The sequence below is a fragment of the Drosophila elegans genome, unplaced genomic scaffold, assembly GCF_018152505.1.
Source record: "Drosophila elegans isolate 14027-0461.03 unplaced genomic scaffold, ASM1815250v1 contig_208, whole genome shotgun sequence".
Classification (NCBI taxonomy): Eukaryota; Metazoa; Arthropoda; class Insecta; order Diptera; family Drosophilidae; genus Drosophila; species Drosophila elegans.
The window spans coordinates 21,734,768-21,753,042 of record NW_024545578.1 but is presented as its reverse complement, the minus strand read 5'-3'; the positions used below and the strand labels follow the sequence as shown (position 1 = coordinate 21,753,042).

At 34.6% G+C, this 18,275-nt stretch overlaps 4 protein-coding genes across 5 annotated transcripts; 2 read left to right on the top strand and 2 right to left on the bottom strand.

Moving 5' to 3' along the window:
• Window positions 1-223: 223 nt before the first annotated feature.
• On the top strand, window positions 224-1,415 carry LOC108142813 (distal membrane-arm assembly complex protein 2). Its single transcript, XM_017266874.2, has one exon. It carries the CDS (start codon window positions 297-299, stop codon window positions 1,146-1,148), a length of 852 nt encoding a protein of 283 aa, XP_017122363.1. The 5' UTR covers window positions 224-296; the 3' UTR covers window positions 1,149-1,415.
• On the bottom strand, window positions 1,356-2,051 carry LOC108142814 (coiled-coil-helix-coiled-coil-helix domain-containing protein 7). The gene is made up of 3 exons (XM_017266875.2): window positions 1,903-2,051; window positions 1,590-1,688; window positions 1,356-1,526 (listed from the first exon to the last, which is right to left on the bottom strand). Exons 1-3 carry the CDS (start codon window positions 1,945-1,947, stop codon window positions 1,413-1,415), a joined length of 258 nt encoding a protein of 85 aa, XP_017122364.1. The 5' UTR covers window positions 1,948-2,051; the 3' UTR covers window positions 1,356-1,412.
• Window positions 2,052-2,071: 20 nt separating this feature from the next.
• On the top strand, window positions 2,072-3,536 carry LOC108142812 (vacuolar protein sorting-associated protein 26C). The gene is made up of 3 exons (XM_017266873.2): window positions 2,072-2,173; window positions 2,228-2,996; window positions 3,214-3,536. The coding sequence occupies exons 1-3, from the start codon at window positions 2,114-2,116 to the stop codon at window positions 3,333-3,335; spliced, it is 951 nt and encodes a 316-aa protein (XP_017122362.1). The 5' UTR covers window positions 2,072-2,113; the 3' UTR covers window positions 3,336-3,536.
• Window positions 3,537-13,837: 10,301 nt separating this feature from the next.
• Window positions 13,838-14,500, bottom strand: LOC108142312. 2 transcript variants are annotated; one of them, XR_001774290.1, is made up of 3 exons: window positions 14,454-14,500; window positions 14,252-14,397; window positions 13,838-13,937 (listed from the first exon to the last, which is right to left on the bottom strand). XR_001774290.1 is itself a non-coding variant. In XM_017266064.2 (2 exons), the coding sequence occupies exons 1-2, from the start codon at window positions 14,482-14,484 to the stop codon at window positions 14,309-14,311; spliced, it is 120 nt and encodes a 39-aa protein (XP_017121553.1). In that variant the 5' UTR covers window positions 14,485-14,500; the 3' UTR covers window positions 14,132-14,308. The 2 variants fall into 2 exon arrangements, 1 of the variants encoding a protein (XP_017121553.1); XM_017266064.2 differs by lacking the exon at window positions 13,838-13,937 and having other exon boundaries at window positions 14,132-14,397.
• Between the last annotated feature and the right edge of the window lie 3,775 nt (window positions 14,501-18,275).

Genomic DNA, 18,275 nt, shown 5'->3' with positions numbered 1-18,275 from the left:
CTAAACTACATCTAAATCTAAATTTACGAGCCAGTTGTTTTTTAAATATTAAAATTGCAAAAACTGAGATATTTGTATAGTCATTGTAATCTAATATTTTTAATCTTTAACTCAGGTAAAACAGACAATTGGGTATAGATATATCAAACAACATAAACATTATCTTCTGTTTTAATAAATTATTCTCTTCCGTAAATAAATAAAGTGTACATCGTGAGTCACGCTAGAGGTCATGTAACGTGCGCATCTCTAGGCGGAGCTCTCCAACATTTATTCACTAAAATCCATCTAAAAACATGTTGCAGCGCCTGTCGCGTGGATTTTTATCCCTGGGGCGATATGGCAGTCGCATGTCCTCCACCCTGCCCACAAATCAGGCACAGCCGGGTGAGGAGGCAGAGGTCAGTGCCACGGTGAAGAGGATTCACGCGGAATTGGCCGCCGATAAGCAGAAACTAAAATGGAGATCTCCGATTGGCGACCGGCCGGAGGATTGGAGCAGCAAGCTGAAACTGTTCTCCAACTCGGAGCAGACCTCCGATTTTATTGTGATGATGCAGAGACCCATCGACTTGAGTCCCAGAAACATGCGGCAGTGGTGGGACAACCGGAAGGAGCGGATCGAGCGGCACATGCAGCAGTTCATCCCGGATAGACACAAAATTCTGGGCGCCGAATTGGCTGCGGCACATTTCATCCTGTTTCGCGGAGGCGCCGCCAAGTTCATCAACGACTCCCGCTGGCATCGGGCCAACGAGGATGGGGAATTCAATCTGCCCAACAAGTTTGATCCCGCTTACAAAGTGGAGGCTTTGCGGTGTGACAACATGACCCTTTACTACGAGGGATTGGAGAACCTGCGCTGCCTGGACTCCCTTAAGTTCCTGTCCTTTCACAACGTAAAAACCTTTGATGACTGGTGTCTGGACAGGATTTCGGGTGGTGGATTTCCGCATCTGGAGGTGCTCGATCTTTCGGGCACTGAAATTACCACCAATGGACTTGCCTGCCTCTATCGCCTGCCGCAGCTTAAATTGCTTATCCTGGATGATCCCAAGGGTAGTCTGGAGTTGGAATTGGCCACGGCCATGTTGGAGGAGTCCATGCCCACTCTAAAAGTTGTGGGTGCCGATGTTATTCACGGCTAAATTTGTTAATGTGTAGCTTAGGATTTTTGAAATTAAATTATAGTAGAAATGTTTTTACAAATCTAATACCAACTTGGTCTGTTACTTCTGAACATATTGATTTGAATCTATGTTTTTTACGTTTTTTAATGTCAATTAAAACCCTTGAATATAATCATAAGAGATTAGAAATCACTGTTTTTAAAGTATATATAATAGTATAAAAGATTTGGCAGTTGAAGTCTAATTTATTTATATACAAAAGTAATTAAATAGCTTATTATATCAGTTCTGCTGCGGTTTTCCTTTCATATATTCGGCCTTAATAGCTTCTCGTTCCTCCAACGGCGGTAGATATGGAGCTAGTCCCTTGGCTCTTCGCTCACTTTTAACTTTGTTCTGTAAAAAAATAATGTTTTGGCAATCACTTTAATTATTTTAAATTTTATTTAATTTGTTTACCCAAAACTCTTTGCAGTTATTATAATTCGCAAAATATACTTCGCACTTCTCGTGATCAAAGTTGTTTTTGTTGAGGCATTTGAACGATAGCTCCTGTTCCTATTTTTGGAAAGATTTTGTGTTATTTTAACTCAATTGCTCACAGCTTGCAATAAATAAAAATAAAGTTATTATCTCGGGAAATTGTTCTTTTATTTGGAATCTTGTTGATTTTATGATTTCAATATGCTGTTTAGTTTTACCGGTATGTAGCGTGGAAGTTAAATACATGCACTCGATTTTTTAAGCTGTTAACCACTGTAAATAAACCAACCTTCAGGCAGGGATTGTCCCTCTCGGCATTCAGATTACGTGGCATTAGTGCTTAAAAAATTATCAAATATCTAATAAAACTTATATAAAAACAAATTTGTTTTGATTTTATGTTAAAGAGGGCTGCAAACTTGCTAGACAGCTGTGGCCAGGGATGCCAGATCGACACTGTTTAAATCAGCTGTTTTATTTGTTTTCGTTTGCTGATTAAAATGGGTTCCTTGCTCTTTGATATTAAATTAAAGAGAGAGAATAAGGTTTACTATGAAAATGTAAGTTAATCCATATAGTTAGAGTGTTATTTAATCATATTGTTTTTTTCCCAGGACATGCTTTTGGGCTGCGTACAGTTTCAGTGCTCGCAGGAGACGAAACATGAAGGAATTATGTTGTATCTTGAAGGAATCGTTAATCTGCAATTGAGTGCCAAAACTGTGGGATTATTTGATGCTTTCTACAACTCAGTGAAGCCCATTAATCTGCTGCAGAATAGCCTGGAGCTATCGGCCCCCGGAAAATTGAGCGCCGGCCGCTCGGAGTTCCACTTCGAATTGCCTTTGGTGTGCAAAAAGGAGCCGCGAATATTGTACGAAACATACCATGGTGTTTTCATCAACGTTAATTACCAGCTCAATTGCACCATGAAGCGCAATTTTCTGGGCAAATCCATGACCAGAATCCAGCAGTTCTGCGTGCAGTATAAGCCAGTGGCTTTGAGCGAGGATTCCCAGAAGGTTGTGCCCTTCAGCTTGAGTCCGGACTCGTTGCAAAAGAATGCCAGCGCCAAGGAGAGATTGTCCATGCCGAGATTCCTGATCACTGGACGTCTGGATCGGAGTGAATCCTGTGTAACCACCCCGATCACCGGCAGCATTACTGTCCAACACACGGAGGCTGCCATTAAGTCCATCGAAATGCAATTGGTTCGAGTGGAAACCTGCGGTTGCGATGAGGGCTACTCCAAAGATGCCACCGAAATCCAGACTATACAAATAGCTGATGGCAATGTGCTGCCGAAGTTAGAGCTCCCCATTTACATGGTTCTGCCCAGATTGTTCACCTGCCCAACGCTCCTCACAAAGAACTTCAAAATCGGTAAGGATGTTTTATATCTTGTTGTACTATACATTCATTGGTAGTCAAACCAAAGAACTTCAAAGGTTTCAGTTTCAGTTTCTCTTTCTTATTACATTTCCCTTTTCCCCCGAAGTTTAACTATTAAAATTTAGTCTGTAAAAGTTGATCTGCAAAGCATTATCATTATTAAATTATCCATTATTCCTCATGTAATCCCTATTTCCATTTTTTTTAGAGTTTGAACTGAATCTGGTTGTGGTATTTAAGGAGGACTACACGGTTAGTGAGAACTTTAAAATAGTCTTAAAACGCTCGGTTGGCCCACTGCACAGCAAAATTACCACTGCAGGACGTTGATAAAATTTCCCTTTTTCCGAATGGCAGCTATTTTATTGTTATACAAAAGAGTGCTAAATGTATACAAGTTAATTTTTTGGACAATTTGCACCACAAATCCTGTTATGATGTATCTCAAAAATATACTTTGTAAAGAATCTTCAAAAAGGCAACTAATGTATTACTTAAAGCTAGTATACAAATAAATAATTACAAATACAATAATATATCTTCAAGATCAGTTAAACTTTATTATCATCGTAAATTAAATAAAAATATTAAATTTAAATAAATATTTTCCTTTTCATTAAATCATAAATAATAGAAACAAAAATTTATTTAGTTTGGTCCTATCAAACGGTTATTTAATTCAAAACTCCCGCCCACGCAATCATCTGATTTTTTCCAGTTGCCAGGATTATTTTGCTATTCCAGGCGAATGGGAATCCAGACTAGTTTATTTCGCATGCGATTTTTTGGTCCTCTAACCGAGTACTATTTAATGTCCGGCTGTTTTATGTTGCGTGAAGCGTTTGATAAGTGTCGTAAAATGAAATTGCTTGCGTAATTGGAAGCATGCGTTGCAAAAGCTGTCCAAAAATTCGGTGGCAATGCGGTTAAGGAATGAAAGTGGACAAACGCTGCATTTGTCGGTTAGGGCGAAATCCACCCACTCACTGGTCAAAAATACTTTTATAAGGAAAAATATTTCATTTAATTTGGGTAATATTTGAGCAGATTTTAAATGTTAACTTTCAATAATTAAATTTAATTCAAGAAAAGTCAATAGGATAAAGAAGTTGTAAAATGTTAAGACAAATCGAATACATATAAATATATTATTATTTATTTACTTTTTAACTATAAGAAAGTAAAGAGGCACAACTTCGAAATATGAAGAAGTAATGAGTAGATTTTCATGGAACTTTTTGGGATAACAACAATAAAATACAAAATTTAAATGGTTTTAAGAATTTCTAAGTTTTTTTTCTTGTTTGTTTACAAGGCTTTTACACAAGTAACGTTCGTTTTTGTATTTTACTTCTTTCTTTTCTTTCCATATGACTTTGTTTGCTGTACTGGATTTTAAATTGAGGGAAAACTGACAGAGACCAAAATAATTGAACTGAAATTGAATTCTCTGATAATATTAATTTTGTTGTCTTTGAAATTGATTGTTTTGACACTGCAAAAGACAACAAAATTTTAATCAATTCAATAATCGAAAAAATGAGCAACCAGCGTATCGATTACGTTTTCTCATCGTCATTACATCCATTGTTTACTTGCGATTTGCTTCCAATCAGAGTTCATGTGTGATTGATGCGAAGTGAAGGAAATTGATTTCCTTTGGTAGCTTGGGACTTCTGCTGCGCTTCATTTTGGGCACTTCACTCACCTTTTCTCCAGTATCCTGTTCCGTCTGCGTTATTATCTTTCAATTTGCCACACAGGTGGCTAAACAAAAAACAAAGAAAAATGAAGTACACTACTATCTTTTTCTGTATGTCCTTATGGTCTCCTCATATTCTTTTATACAGAGATATTTCCAGCTTTATAATGTTGACTATTTGAAATTAGAAATTGCTCTATATATTAAGAGAGAAAACTTTGATGATTTTCACCCCAATTATTCGATCGTTTCTATCGCAGCTATATTATATCGTTATCCGATTTGAATAAAATCAAATGCGTAATTTTGAATAGTTAAGCCATTCCTACGACCAAAAGAATTAGAAAATAAAATTAACAATTAGAGAAGTTCGAATTTTTATTTTATTTTTTTTTTAATACTCCGATTTTTTCAATGGGAACATTATTCTATAATTCTGAAACAACAAACCATGTCTAAAAAAAAATTAAAAAACAGAAAAGGTATAATTTTATTTTGATTGTTCTAATGGGAGCTATATGCTATAGTCGTCCGATCCGGCTCGTTCTGACTTATATACTAGCTGCAACAGGAAGACAACTTTTGGGAAAGTTTAATGCATATAGATTTAAAACCGACAAACGGACATGGCTAGATCGAATATTCTAGTGATTCTGATCAAGAATGTATATAATATTATATTATTCTTAGCATACTTAACAACTGCCTTTTTCTTTTCCCTGCCTGAATCCCTTTGTTTCCCTCTCTTCGCTTTTACTTTGCAATAATTTTAATTTTTTTATTTTACTTCCGTGTTGCCGGTAAGTGCATATCAATTTCCTGCCGTTTTCCTGCGCTGCATGCTATATTTTTTAAATCTTTAATAAGCTGATACTGCTCTTCTTTTCTTTACTGGTGTTACACTCACATATAATGCACTTCTTTTTATGTGAGTTCCGCCCACACTTACACACACGCACAGTGGTTTCTAAAACGTAAACGAAAATATTGTAAATCAGAAAACTTAAAGGAAAATTATCGTTATTGTTTTTTGATTCCTTTAAGAAATATTTGCCTTATTAACTTACGTTTAATAGATAAAAACATACAGAAATTAACTTTCCGTTAAACTAAAATGTATTAATTAATGTACTTTCTAGCAGTGTTTCGTGCTTTTAAATCATTTGTTTGGTGCCGATAAAAGTTAATGTTTATAAATCTCTAAAATGGGCAATAGTACTGTCCACATACATTTAAAAGTACCTACGTACCTGTACCTGTAACATTTTTTGATACCATATACCTTACCTATAGGTAAAGATACACAATATCCTAATTCACCTACAACTTTGTAAAGAACAAATTCCCTACAAATTAAAAAAAATGTATTAAAAAATGATTGTTTTTTTTTAACTTTTTGATACTTTTTACTTACAAACTGTGTACCTTTCATCTGACCTAGGTACCTTTCTTCTCAAATAAATAACACTTTTCCCAAGACTGCCGATAAGAGAATTAAATTCATATATTTAAAAATGTTTTTGAGCTCGATCCATTACATTTATTAAAATTGTATTTTAACATTTGCTTAATTCATGAATAATAGTTGCTGAGCTATTTGGTTGGACAACATTTGTTCGAGGCAGAGAAGATGCTTTTCATTTTAATTAACTAAAGTTGAATGAAACGTGAAAGCAATGGCCTCTACGTTTTTGGCAACCACTGTGTGTGCCGGTATAAATTACTTAGCATGAAATTTCCTTGCGCTCCTCCTTTATTTTTCTCCTCTGTCTGCCTTCGTTGGTGGGGGCGACATTTCGGACATTTCCTTAACATCCGATATACAAATATATATGCCGCACCACGACCAGCAGGCAAGTTTCAAGTTCACTAAATTATGTACATACGTACTTGTGCGTGCGAGTGTGTCTGAACAAACACATATATTTACCGACTCGACTTTGCCTTGACGTCCTGAACTTTTTACCATAAAGAACATGGCACAGTCACCCAGCGCCATATTCACTTGAATGTATTTATTTAAGCCAAATAAAATGAAAAGGAATGGAAAGTGTCCGGGAAAATGTGGGCCTGTTGAATCTTGTATGTACGAGTATATATATCTGAGTATATATGTAATAGGATGTAAAAACATTTCTGCACTTTGAGTGAATCCCATGGAAAATCAATGATGCCTAAATAGTTTATTAAAGGGCGTATAGTATAATGTTCAACATATCAATAATGTTCTTCCAGCTGATTTGGTTTCTTTTGGGGCATGCGAAAATGCCGATTTGATTTTGTGAATGCGATAACTTGCCTTTTTTGTTAAGAAGTTATTATTTTAGCTGATTGAACTTCAAAATTTGTTCTATTTTTTGCAGCTCAAAATAATTTGATTGATCCAAAAATATAGCTTTACATATGCTAACATTCTTAAATAACTTATACATTAAAAAAAAATTAAGATAAAAGTATTTTTTTTTTATTACTGAAATAAAGGTACAATTAAATTATTTTTGTGTTCGAAAGTTTTTTCTGTTAAGCTTTTATAAGGTGTTTTAATTTAAAATCTCTTTCACTCTTAAACTCTTTCACTGTAACCTTAGGAAATAGTTCTTTTACAGACATATTTCTCGTTTTTAAAAAAGTTACCACCAAATCCCTTGAAAGGGATTCTTCTCCACCATTGTGATTTTGAGATCGTAACAAAATTTTAACTAACAAATAGTGCTTGGTGTTGTTGAACAACTTTCGTTTTCAAGTTCAGTCCCATACTTCCTTGAATTCTTTCAGTGCAGAAAAAACTGTTGCTTTTTACCAGTCTCAGTTTCCGTTGCTTTTTGTGAAACTTATGTGTGTGGGGACTTCAAGCCTGAAATCGAGGAGGCAAGACGACATGGCACTAAGTCTACCTCATCTTTGAGGGAAACCGCCCAAAAGCACCCAGGACCACCCAAAACCATCCGAAACCACCAACCCACTCAACCACAGGCAGATGCCTTCAATTTGGCAGTTTGCTGTGTCGCCGAATGTAGCACTAACAAAAGTTTTCCCCCAAGCCGATATTTATTTTTTGTCTCTTCTTTACAGGAAAACATTTTACATCGGGTGCAGTGAGAAAAAATATTTAAAATTTAGTTTTGTCGTTTTTTTTAGATGATTGTTGAAAAGTAAAAAGAGATTTTCATGGGTCTTTTTTCAATTAATAAGCCACTATCATGTGTATTAACACATGACATAACATACATATAACACATATAACATACAGCTTCTCTAATTTCTAAGGCTTTTGTTTAATATTTATTGTAACAAAATATATATTTTTTCCGTGTGGCGAAAATGGTTGGAAAATGAATAGAGGGCCTTGATGCTTTTGTATTCGTAGTGGCATTGGTATTGGCTGCAACTTTCTGCCATAAGTAAATCCACTTTAGACAGGCAAAAACTTTTCACAACAACTGTTGCCAAACATTACTGACTTGTACGCATTTTCGATTGCTATTTGCTTGCCTTTTGTCTCGATGCCTAGAAAATTTCAATGCCAGCATCTGGAATTTAAACTAGGGGGTTTGAGCCTCTAGGCCTGTTTTTTGGAAAAGTGTCGTCGTCACGTCATGTAATTGATTTGAAATTAGCACATTGCTTTGAAAATTTAAACTGTTTACATGTGCCGGGGGACAGCTGCTCTTGAAGTGTTTTAGCTTCTACGAGTTCTACCATCTCTACACTGAAACTATTTGGTTGTCCGAAATGTTTGACGAATTAAAGGAATATTTGGAATTTATTTCCGAGGCAAAGAAAGTTAATTTATTAAATTGAAAATAATTTTACACTTCTCTTTACATAAATTGTATTAACTTTATTTAATTTTATTACAAAATTTGTACATGCATTTTGTAATTTATGGAATTTTTTATGTTAGCTAGTACTTTTAATTTATTGTTTTATCAAAAGAAATCCATAAACATTCAAGCACTAGGTTTTAATTATAAAAAATTATTTATTTTATTTGTCTTTTTTTTTGTACCAAAAAAATTTGATTTTAAAAAATTAAATAGTAATTGTAAAAAGATTGTCTTTGTTGTAACCCTCAAAAACAGTTAGAAATAATTTTGCTTTAGTGTACAGCTTTACGCTATCTCTATCCTTCAGCAACTTCCGTCTCTCTTTTTCTCTCTGTTTTTGTTTCTGTTCCTGCTGCTGTGCTTGTGTAAGTAGGTGTTTGCCTGTGTGAGCTTATGCATGTTTAATGAACATGAATCCACCAGCCACCAGGGCAGCCCTGTAATCGCATTTCAATATGCTGCACCGCCAGTGTAAACTAAAAAAGAAGTGGACTGAGCGCAGAGTACCATCCGAAAAATGAAAAAAAAAGAATGAAAAAAAAAAAAAAAGAAAGAAAAAAAAAAGAACTCAAAGCCGGGCTACCGTGTCTTCCTTCCTTCAGCTGCAAACGGCAATTTAGTTAGCAGGGCAAACTTTTCATAGCCCCGCTGACCCTTAAACGAGGTCAACGCAAAAAAACATTTTGAAAAATTCATATGCAAACGTATTTTCAGTTGCCGGTGCAACTGGCAACACACAGGTGCCAATGGCAGCACCACCCGGATCTGAATCGGAATCAGGAGCAGTATCCACCCGGTAACCGACTTTCAGAAGCAGCAGGGAAACGGTCGAGGAAAAGGAAAACTTTTTAATGGCCAGCAAACACACAGAAACACCACCCAGTGCACACTTAATAGCACTCTTGCAGGCCAGTGTAATTCCGAGTCGCCCATGGGGCTCAAAGTCTTCCCAGTTTTGGCGTTAAGTGAAACGTTTTGCTTTTTATTAGTTGGTAAACATAAAATATAATGAAAAAGAAGTTGCTTTTTACACTAAATTAAATGTGAATCAACATGTCTTTGGGGCATACCGAATGAACTTTTTTGAATTATGGTGTGCGAGTTGCTGGTAGAAGTGGGTGAAATTAATTAATTCTCTCACATTTGCAGTTAAATTAAGTCTGTCATTGAATGAACTTTCATAACAGAATATGACAATTTATCATGCTTTTTTAATAAAGATCAAAATACATTTTAGAGCAATTTATTATGATGCAGTTTTTGTCCTTAGATTTTTGTGTTCAAAATAAAATTGGTAAATGCAATAATTAAAATGGCTTTTGTTTTTATGACCCAATCAATTATTTAAATTTGCATTCAAACAGAAGGTCTGCTATTTTCCTCCAGAAGTGCCTTTTAATTGTCCTTATTGTCTGTGGTGAAAACAGGTTGTAATATTTCCTATATTCTTAAAATGAAGTGGTTGTGCCCAACTTATTTCTTTTTAGCCACTAAATATGGTTAGTATTGCCCAACATTGCTAGATTGTAATCGGCAGGTAATCAACTTGACTTCTAGCATTTCCACTTTTTAATCACTATGACTGAGCTAATTGCCTGCCCAAAAAACCAAAAGCGGAAACTCTTCAGTTTAACATAAAGTGAAACATTTTCCGCCTTTCCGTTTTTGTTTTTTTTTTTTCGAGGGATAAGACTTAACACGGGCCACGGGTGTAATTGTTGAGCGAGTTCTGTAACCTACGGTCTCTATGAGTAATTAGGGTCGGGGATTAGTTCAGCCGCCTTCGCTTCAATAAATTTTGGCCGCTGGCTGCCCAAAGGCGAAGAGAACCCTGCTCCGGGCAATGCTTATTTAAGGCTCAGCCCGGGTTACAAGGTGTTCCGCCTTAAAATGGCCTAAAAACGTTGGAAAACGAAGGGAAAACATTGAAAAAAACGTTACTCAAGTTATATACAAATTAGTTTAAAATTATCAGTCGCTAAATCGAAGGTTTTTCAAAACAAAGAAAACCATTATAAAAAATACCGTTTAAATTATAACTTCAAAAAGAAAAAATATTTAAAAATTGACTCTATCTGTTTTTCTTGCATAAATAACACAAACAATTTTATGGTAAATAATGAGCAATACGTATATAAGCATAAATAACAAACAATATTCCTTAATCTTGAGAACAAATATCAAACCTTTCAAACATTTTCAAATACTATTATATTATTTGACTAAATAATGGAGAATTAAAAATTATATATTGAGCTTACATTTTTTGTCAAAAAATTAGAGAAGGCATAATTTTTCAAGCAATTAAAAAAATATTTTAGATTTTAAAGTGGCAACAGTCATTAAGAAAATTAATTGTATCGATATCATTAAACCGACTCTGTAATGATTATAATAAAACTAAATTTTAAAAAGAATACCTTCTTGTTTTTATTGTATTTATTGACATATAGAATTGCTTCAAAGTCCTAAGATAAATTTAAAAAGTCTTCGGACTTAAAGCCTGGATTTTTTCAGAGTGCAGGATCGGGGGAAGTGCCCTCTCACATTATGCCAACTTGCGTCCGCTGTCGCTGATGTATGTACGTGTTTCGGCTTTGCTTCCGTGATAATTTTCTAACTTTTTGCACCAATTATGTGCATGGCAGCGCGATATTCTCTTAGCCATCTCGGCGTTAGTGTTCCCGTGTTTGTGTGTGGCTGCTGTCCTTTTTGTGCCTGTAGTTTATGCTCATTACGTGAGTGCTGAGCGCAGCAGACTCACAAATTGTTGTACAAGAAATTACTGCCGCTGGCATTACATGCAAATACACACAAAAACCGAGGCTCATATACTTTCAGTATATACCTATATATAGATTTCTTGCCGCGATGCAAAATTCTCAAATTTAATTTCCAGGTAAATTCCCGGCCATCGAAAATGAAACGTGTCCACGGGGCGTATGCGTTATAAAGTTGACCAATTTGTAAAGGAGGCTCTTGCCCACTTAAACAATACGCGATTGAAGGCTGTTATTTCAATATCCACTTTAAGTGTCGAATGGAAAACAGCGTTTAATGCTTGGCAATTTTTAATTAAATTCAGGTTAAGAGGAAATCGTGTTCACGGGGCGTATACGCGTTTTTTAATTGACCGCTTTGCAGCTTTTAAGCTAGGAGTAATTTAAGTCTTAATAAAGAATGCTTGCCTTAAATAATAAATGAACAATTAAAAATATTTATACGATTTATATAAACAATATGTACTCCAGGGCGTATGCGCAATATTTAGTCCTAAAATAATGTCTTTAATACAGAATTTTTTCTACAGCCACTTATTTTCTATTCCAGATTAAGCCATTAATTTGTAAGCAGTTGATTAAGTTCAAACATTTTTGGCACACAACATTTAGGCGTGACTCCAGGGCGTATGAGCAATATTTGATTGATTAAACAGTGAACAACTTTAATAAAAATTTGTAGTCGTTGTTGGCAACAATTTAATCAGCCTAACTATAAGCTAAGTCCAGCAATATTTATGCAACGTTCAGTGTTCATAATTTCCCTCTTCACAACTCATAAATCAAGGCTTAAATCTGATTTTGAAGACTTAAGAACTTAAGCCCTAAAAACCAATTCCAACTTAAATGTGGCCTGCCAGGTTGGTTCGCCCACTGAATAAGTAATTTTGCACTGGGAACGCACAGCTTTAGTTTGCCACACAGTTTTCCCTTTTGTTTGGTCCGATTCAGGGGCAAACAAAGTTTGAGGAAGAATATAAAAGAATAGCAAATGCTGCTTTAAAGGCGCATAAACTTCCGGGAAGCCCTCCCACCATCCAGCTGTCTATTTTGGCAAAGGCGAAAAGTGGAAGAAGAATGGGAGTTTTTATTTTACTCAAGTGCCGTGTCGTTAGTTTCGTCCTACACTCAGAAAAATATATTATAAAATTGTAGTAACCCTTTTTTTTTTATTTATTTACTAAAAAAGTATTAGACTTTAAGAATTTTGTATTTGTTTAGTACTTGTCTTTTATTTAGTATTTATTCAACAAAAAATGTAATTTACTCTAAAATAAATTAAAATGAATATTTTTAGAAAGTACACTAAACATTTTAGTCAGAATTTAAGGAATTGTTTTTAAATTGTAGACGTTGAATAAAAAAACAAACATTTATTTTTTAAATTTTTCATAAAATAACAAAAAATTATCTTAACTTACCTCTTTGTTCAAATGAATTAGTATTCTTAGAAGAAACTTTTTTTCTTGCAGATAGGAAAATATAAAAAAGAAACAGAAAACTTTAAAACTTGCGCGAAATGCATCATGTATATCAAAATAATTGGGAAATACTCCTTGTTGGTATTCTAGTTTTTGTTTTAGAAAAAGTGTTTAGTATTTAAGTTTGAGTGTGAATGTGTAGGCAGCGAAAACTGCATAAATTCTCGACTGAAACTGCTGGCTGTTGGGAGGAAAGTTTCCGCTGCATTTTCATTGGAAATCCCAACGAAAACTCAAACTCAAAACCAAGCACCAAACCGGGGCTAAAATGTCTCGTCGAGCTGATGCCGAGCTGCTCGAGCTGAGGATACATTTTGTTTGTTTACTTTCAAATTGTAAATGGATTAGCCGCACTCCGAGGCGCGCCAAGCCTGACAAATTGAATTTGTTAGACTCGAGAGAAGTTTTTGGCAAACTTTTGCGTGCATGGTTGGATATTGGACGTGGCCGGAGTTCTGGAAGCCATCGCCCATAAACCTCGAAACCAAACTTTGCCCTGGCGTCGAGCGGGAGTGTTGCGAAATAAATTGCCATGCCGTAGGTGACGGCCCGATCTAAAGGGTTTGCCCCGCCCCCCAAAACTATTCCCCCCATCGAGCCATCAATAAGGTGATACTTTAAAAGGCAACAGCCAGAAACAAATGTCGGATTAACCTTAAACTTGCGCGCTATCGAAAGTAAATAAATGATTGGCAACCAAGACTTTCAAGGAATTTTATTTGGAAAGGATTTCTTGGATGGCAAACTATTCTCGACTGATACCCATCAATAAGATTCGTTAGATTCCAATAAGAAATTGTAGCAAGCTGAAGTCTAAAATAAATTTAGCGAGCACAAAATAAGTGTTCGTATGTTTTCTGTCGTAAGTTACAACATACAGTTCTTTAAAAATAATTTAGCCGAAACAAATTTGTACTTTACCTTAACCAAAGGTGAAAAATCACCTATGTATAACCATAAAAAGGAATTGTACTTAAGCAGTATCGACAAAAACACATTTAGTGTTCAAAATAATATAAGACAGGATAACAAAAAAAGTGCGATTTAGAGCAAGCAACATTATTTTCAGGTCCTTTAATGGGGTTGCCTATTTCTATTTGCAAAGAATAGAAAGTGAATGTCAAACAACGCATTAAAAATGTCTGTGAAAGAAAAAGGGTTATTATTTCATTAATGAGGTACTTAACAACTCACAAAATCTTTTAATGTTAAAATGAGGACAAACGATTAGAATTTAAATTAAGGCCTTAACTCATAACAACAAAGTTTTCTTAATTTATTTACCAAACAATTATCATAATCAGTCTGCCAAGCTTAAATAAAACAAGAAAATCGATTAAAATTTTAATTGTTCATAGATTCTTTCTTTGTTCACTTTCCATTATGCACATGTCTGCTTATTATTCAAGCTCTGCAAAACGCTTTTAAATTAATTACTAGTTTTTTTTTAACCTACATTACCAACATCTATTATTTGCTTTAGGAAATCAAATTCAAAAGCTGTGCTCTTGGATTATATTTCAACGGACGTGTAGTCGCCAGCCAATGTATGACACGTTAAAACACATCTCACCGCATTACAGGAATTAAGTGCTAAAGAAGCTACAGAAAAAATACATTCATATTATATTAAAAAAAAAAACAAAAAAACTGTTTACCAAGCAAAAGAATAACGCAGAAGATCCTCATTTCAGTTGTAACCTCTAGAAATCTAAAAATAAACTAAAACAGATCTGAGGCCAACTCGCCTTTTAAATAGCGATTAGTCTCCTCACATATTTCTCATTTCTATGCAAATGCGCTATCTATCTAATAAAAAATAGATTGTTACATCTATTTGCTTAAAATATGCAAATATTAGAACCTGCCAAGTTTGAGTTAGAGAATTTTCGTTGAAAAATCTTAATTTAACCTTTAGACCCAGAAACAAAAGAATAACGTCATTTGACGGAGTTCTAAGTAAACAAATAGTACCTGAATTTGCACAACCAAATAAATTTATTAGTGTGTAATCTATTACCATCTTAAATTTTTAAATTTGTTGCGTATCCTAAGGATTTTACTAATAGTAAATTTATTGTTCATGCAATATTGATTTTTATGACTTCACCACATATTTGTTTTATTCGTTTTTGATATAAGTTTTCGTTTGTCTTGGTTATCTTGCCGCGTAACTGTTTTGATTTTAAAAATAAACTTTTATTTTATTCTTATTTTTAAACCAGAAACTGTGTGCATAAGTACGAAACATGTTCATCAATACTTGTCATATAAAAACTGCTTATACAAATATGCTCCTTGAAACTCAACTGCGCTAAACGTCTTTACAATTCTTTTTAATGTCCTCAAGATGTCTGTTTTTGACACAGAACATACATTTTGTTTCTTATGCAATTGTTAATCAATTAATTTATGTGGTTTTGGTTTTTCTTAAATGTACATATAAATAAATCAATTAAGTTGTCTTTATTTAACCAAATTCAAATGCCTTTTTCGTTGTATTCCAAATCTAAAAATACAATTTCTGACTCCTTTCTATAAAACTTATTTTAAAACAATTATAAAATAAGAATAGTAGCTTTAAATGTGTATTTCGGTGTAGGTACTCAAGTGGAAGAAGTTTATGATGTTAACTACTGAAAGCGATATGCACTTGTTTAAATCGGAAAACCATTTGAGTGGTGCCTGCGGCAGATGAGTCGAAAACAATGAATTTTGCCGTGTTACCACCCGTACTCAATTGCACAGCTTCAACTGTTGCTGCTGGCCAAATCCCAATTTAATCCAAAGTGGTTAAGCTAATTGAATCGCTTCGACGCCGTTAAGCCAAAGTGAATGGTCCTCATTGCGATATGTAATATATGTAATCTCGTCTTAAATATAAAACCCTTTTGGCCAACTTGTGCCTGGCTAGCCCAAATTGTTGCTTACCCTTTGCATTTCCCTCTGTTGGCCCTGTTCGTCATTTACATTATTATGATGAGATGCAAATCTCGTTAAAGGACACTTCAGGCCCCGTTCCTCGCATGCCATATAGACTACACTTCAATATGTGTGCCATATGCCCCTCTATATCTTGGCAGCCACATCCACATGGTTTTCGCCACGATTTTGCCTCCTGTTTTCCCCAATTTCCCCTCCCCCTTTTTGTCTGTTATTCTTATGCAAATTACATTTCCTGTGTTTGAGCTACAGCTTGTAGCTACATGAGTATGCGTGTGCCATACACGTCCACAGAAAAAAATAGGATATTTTTCGTGTCCTTGAAGTCTATGCCAAAAAGACTTTTATATATTCCTTGCTCATCTGAAACTTATAATGTTTTTGGTGTTAGAACGAAACTATGTTAGTATCCAAAATACTAAGAGTATTTAGAGTAATATTTTATTGATTATTACTTACATTTTTTTAAAAATACAAACATTTTTTTTATTAAGATGTTTTTTTTTTTTAATAATTACACAGGCTTTTCAATTAAAAATAATACAAGAATTAACTTTCAAGATTTTTTGGTAAATTTTAAATGCATCACAATCTTGATAAAAATCCTTATTTTAAAAATGTTTTCGATTCTCTAAAAATAAAATATGCCTTGTACATATATCATTTTAAAATTACTGTTATTTAAAAACACAAATTAATTTTACAAAGCCCTCATTTGAAAATTAATATTTGAATGAATATGAATATAGTTATAAAAAAACCAACTTCTATAAAAAAAGGATATTTCAAGTTTCAGGCAGAATTATCTAGACATAATTCTAAACATATAATCAAATTCTAAATCTAGGATCAGCTTATAAAAATGGAAAAATGCTTTCTGTGCATATGGTATGGGCGTCATGGAATATTTTGCATACTCACATATAGCTAAAAAATATTCTACAATTCTTTTGTATAAGTCAACAACAGACAGACGAAGCGCTCATAAATGTTTTCGCTTGTCAGTTTGTCCTATCTCTTTCACTTGCTGCCTGCCCGTCCCTTTCTCTCATTTGCATCTGTCTATCCGTTGCCATTTCCATCTCTGTCTGTCGCCTGTCGCTGTCTCTTTCCCCAGCCGTATGACATATTTGTTGCTGCTGACTTTGCTTAGTATCTTATTTGCATTTGTAAACTTTAGTGTGCCATTTTGTTCATTTGTTTTTTTTAGTCTGTCCTACTGATTTTGCATTTTATATCCTCGCACACGTGCACACATTTATTATATTTATTTGAAACTCATTAGCTCGTAAGGGCATTTTTCCATTGCGGATTTTCCCTACATTTTCAGTGGCACAAATCAAAAGCAGCATCAGCACATTATTCACTGGCATGTGAAGCGTTTCTAAGGTATAACGAACGGTTTGCTGGGTTTGGCTAGTTAATTTTCCGAACCTCAACCCTATTATAATCTTCACTCAATCGCATAAAATTTCCATTTTCCATTGATTGACGTGCTGAATTGAAATCAGAAGTTGACAGCTTAATTTATGGATAAATAAAGTAGTGTTTGGTTAAATGGTATTTGAATTGCCTACTCACGCAGAACAGGCGATGAAAATTTTGTTGCATATATATGAGGTTTTATTAAATTAAATCGCAATCGATCTGTTGAATAGTTTTGGTTTCCTAATGAATTTTGATAATATGATGCTTTGTGTGAAATTAATTGAATATGTCATACATTCAATTTGCTTTAAGCAAGAAATAGGCCCAGAATTTATAATGAAGGCAGCAGTTTACTTTTTGCTATGACATCTAAGTTAATTTTGCTGTTTAAATACAATTAAATATTTGATTAGTTTCTTATGTTTTAACAACACGTTTCAGTTAGCAATAAAACTACCCCCTTCACTCATTTCCTTTGATTAAGTCATAAGAAATCCATTAAAATTGTAAGTTTAAGTGGGCTATATCTTACTACTAATTTTACTTACATATTAACCAATATAGATTCTAATCTGGTTAAAAGAGTACCGAAACTTCGTTTTTGGCTTACTCTAACCATACATTTTCTATTCGAGAGCACTTTCCATTGTAATACGTTTTTTTGGTTTCTAACCAAGCTGCACGTCTGACAATTGGAAAATTGGAAGTTAAAACCATTAAATAAATGAGTGTCACACAGAGAGGGGGGGGCGAAAGGAGTCGAAAGACAGCGGGGAGTGCGACACAATCACATTTCATTTGATTCTGGTGCCGAATGCCATTTGGGTATTTTTATCTCTTTCGATTTTCCCAGTCATTCAAGGGGGTTAACCACTTTGATTCGCCCTCGATGGAAAGGCAAAACATCAGCCCTGTTTGAAAGTCAACAGTTTTAACCTAATCACAGAGGATTTTATTGCCGCCTCACACAAATCGATGCGAACGGATTCGGATGTGGATGCGGATGTGGATGCGGATACTGAAGGAATGGGAAACGGAAACGCAACTGAGCCGAAGGTCCTTGCCAGCCATTTTGTGGGCGGACCGCAGGATCTGCAGGGGAATCATTA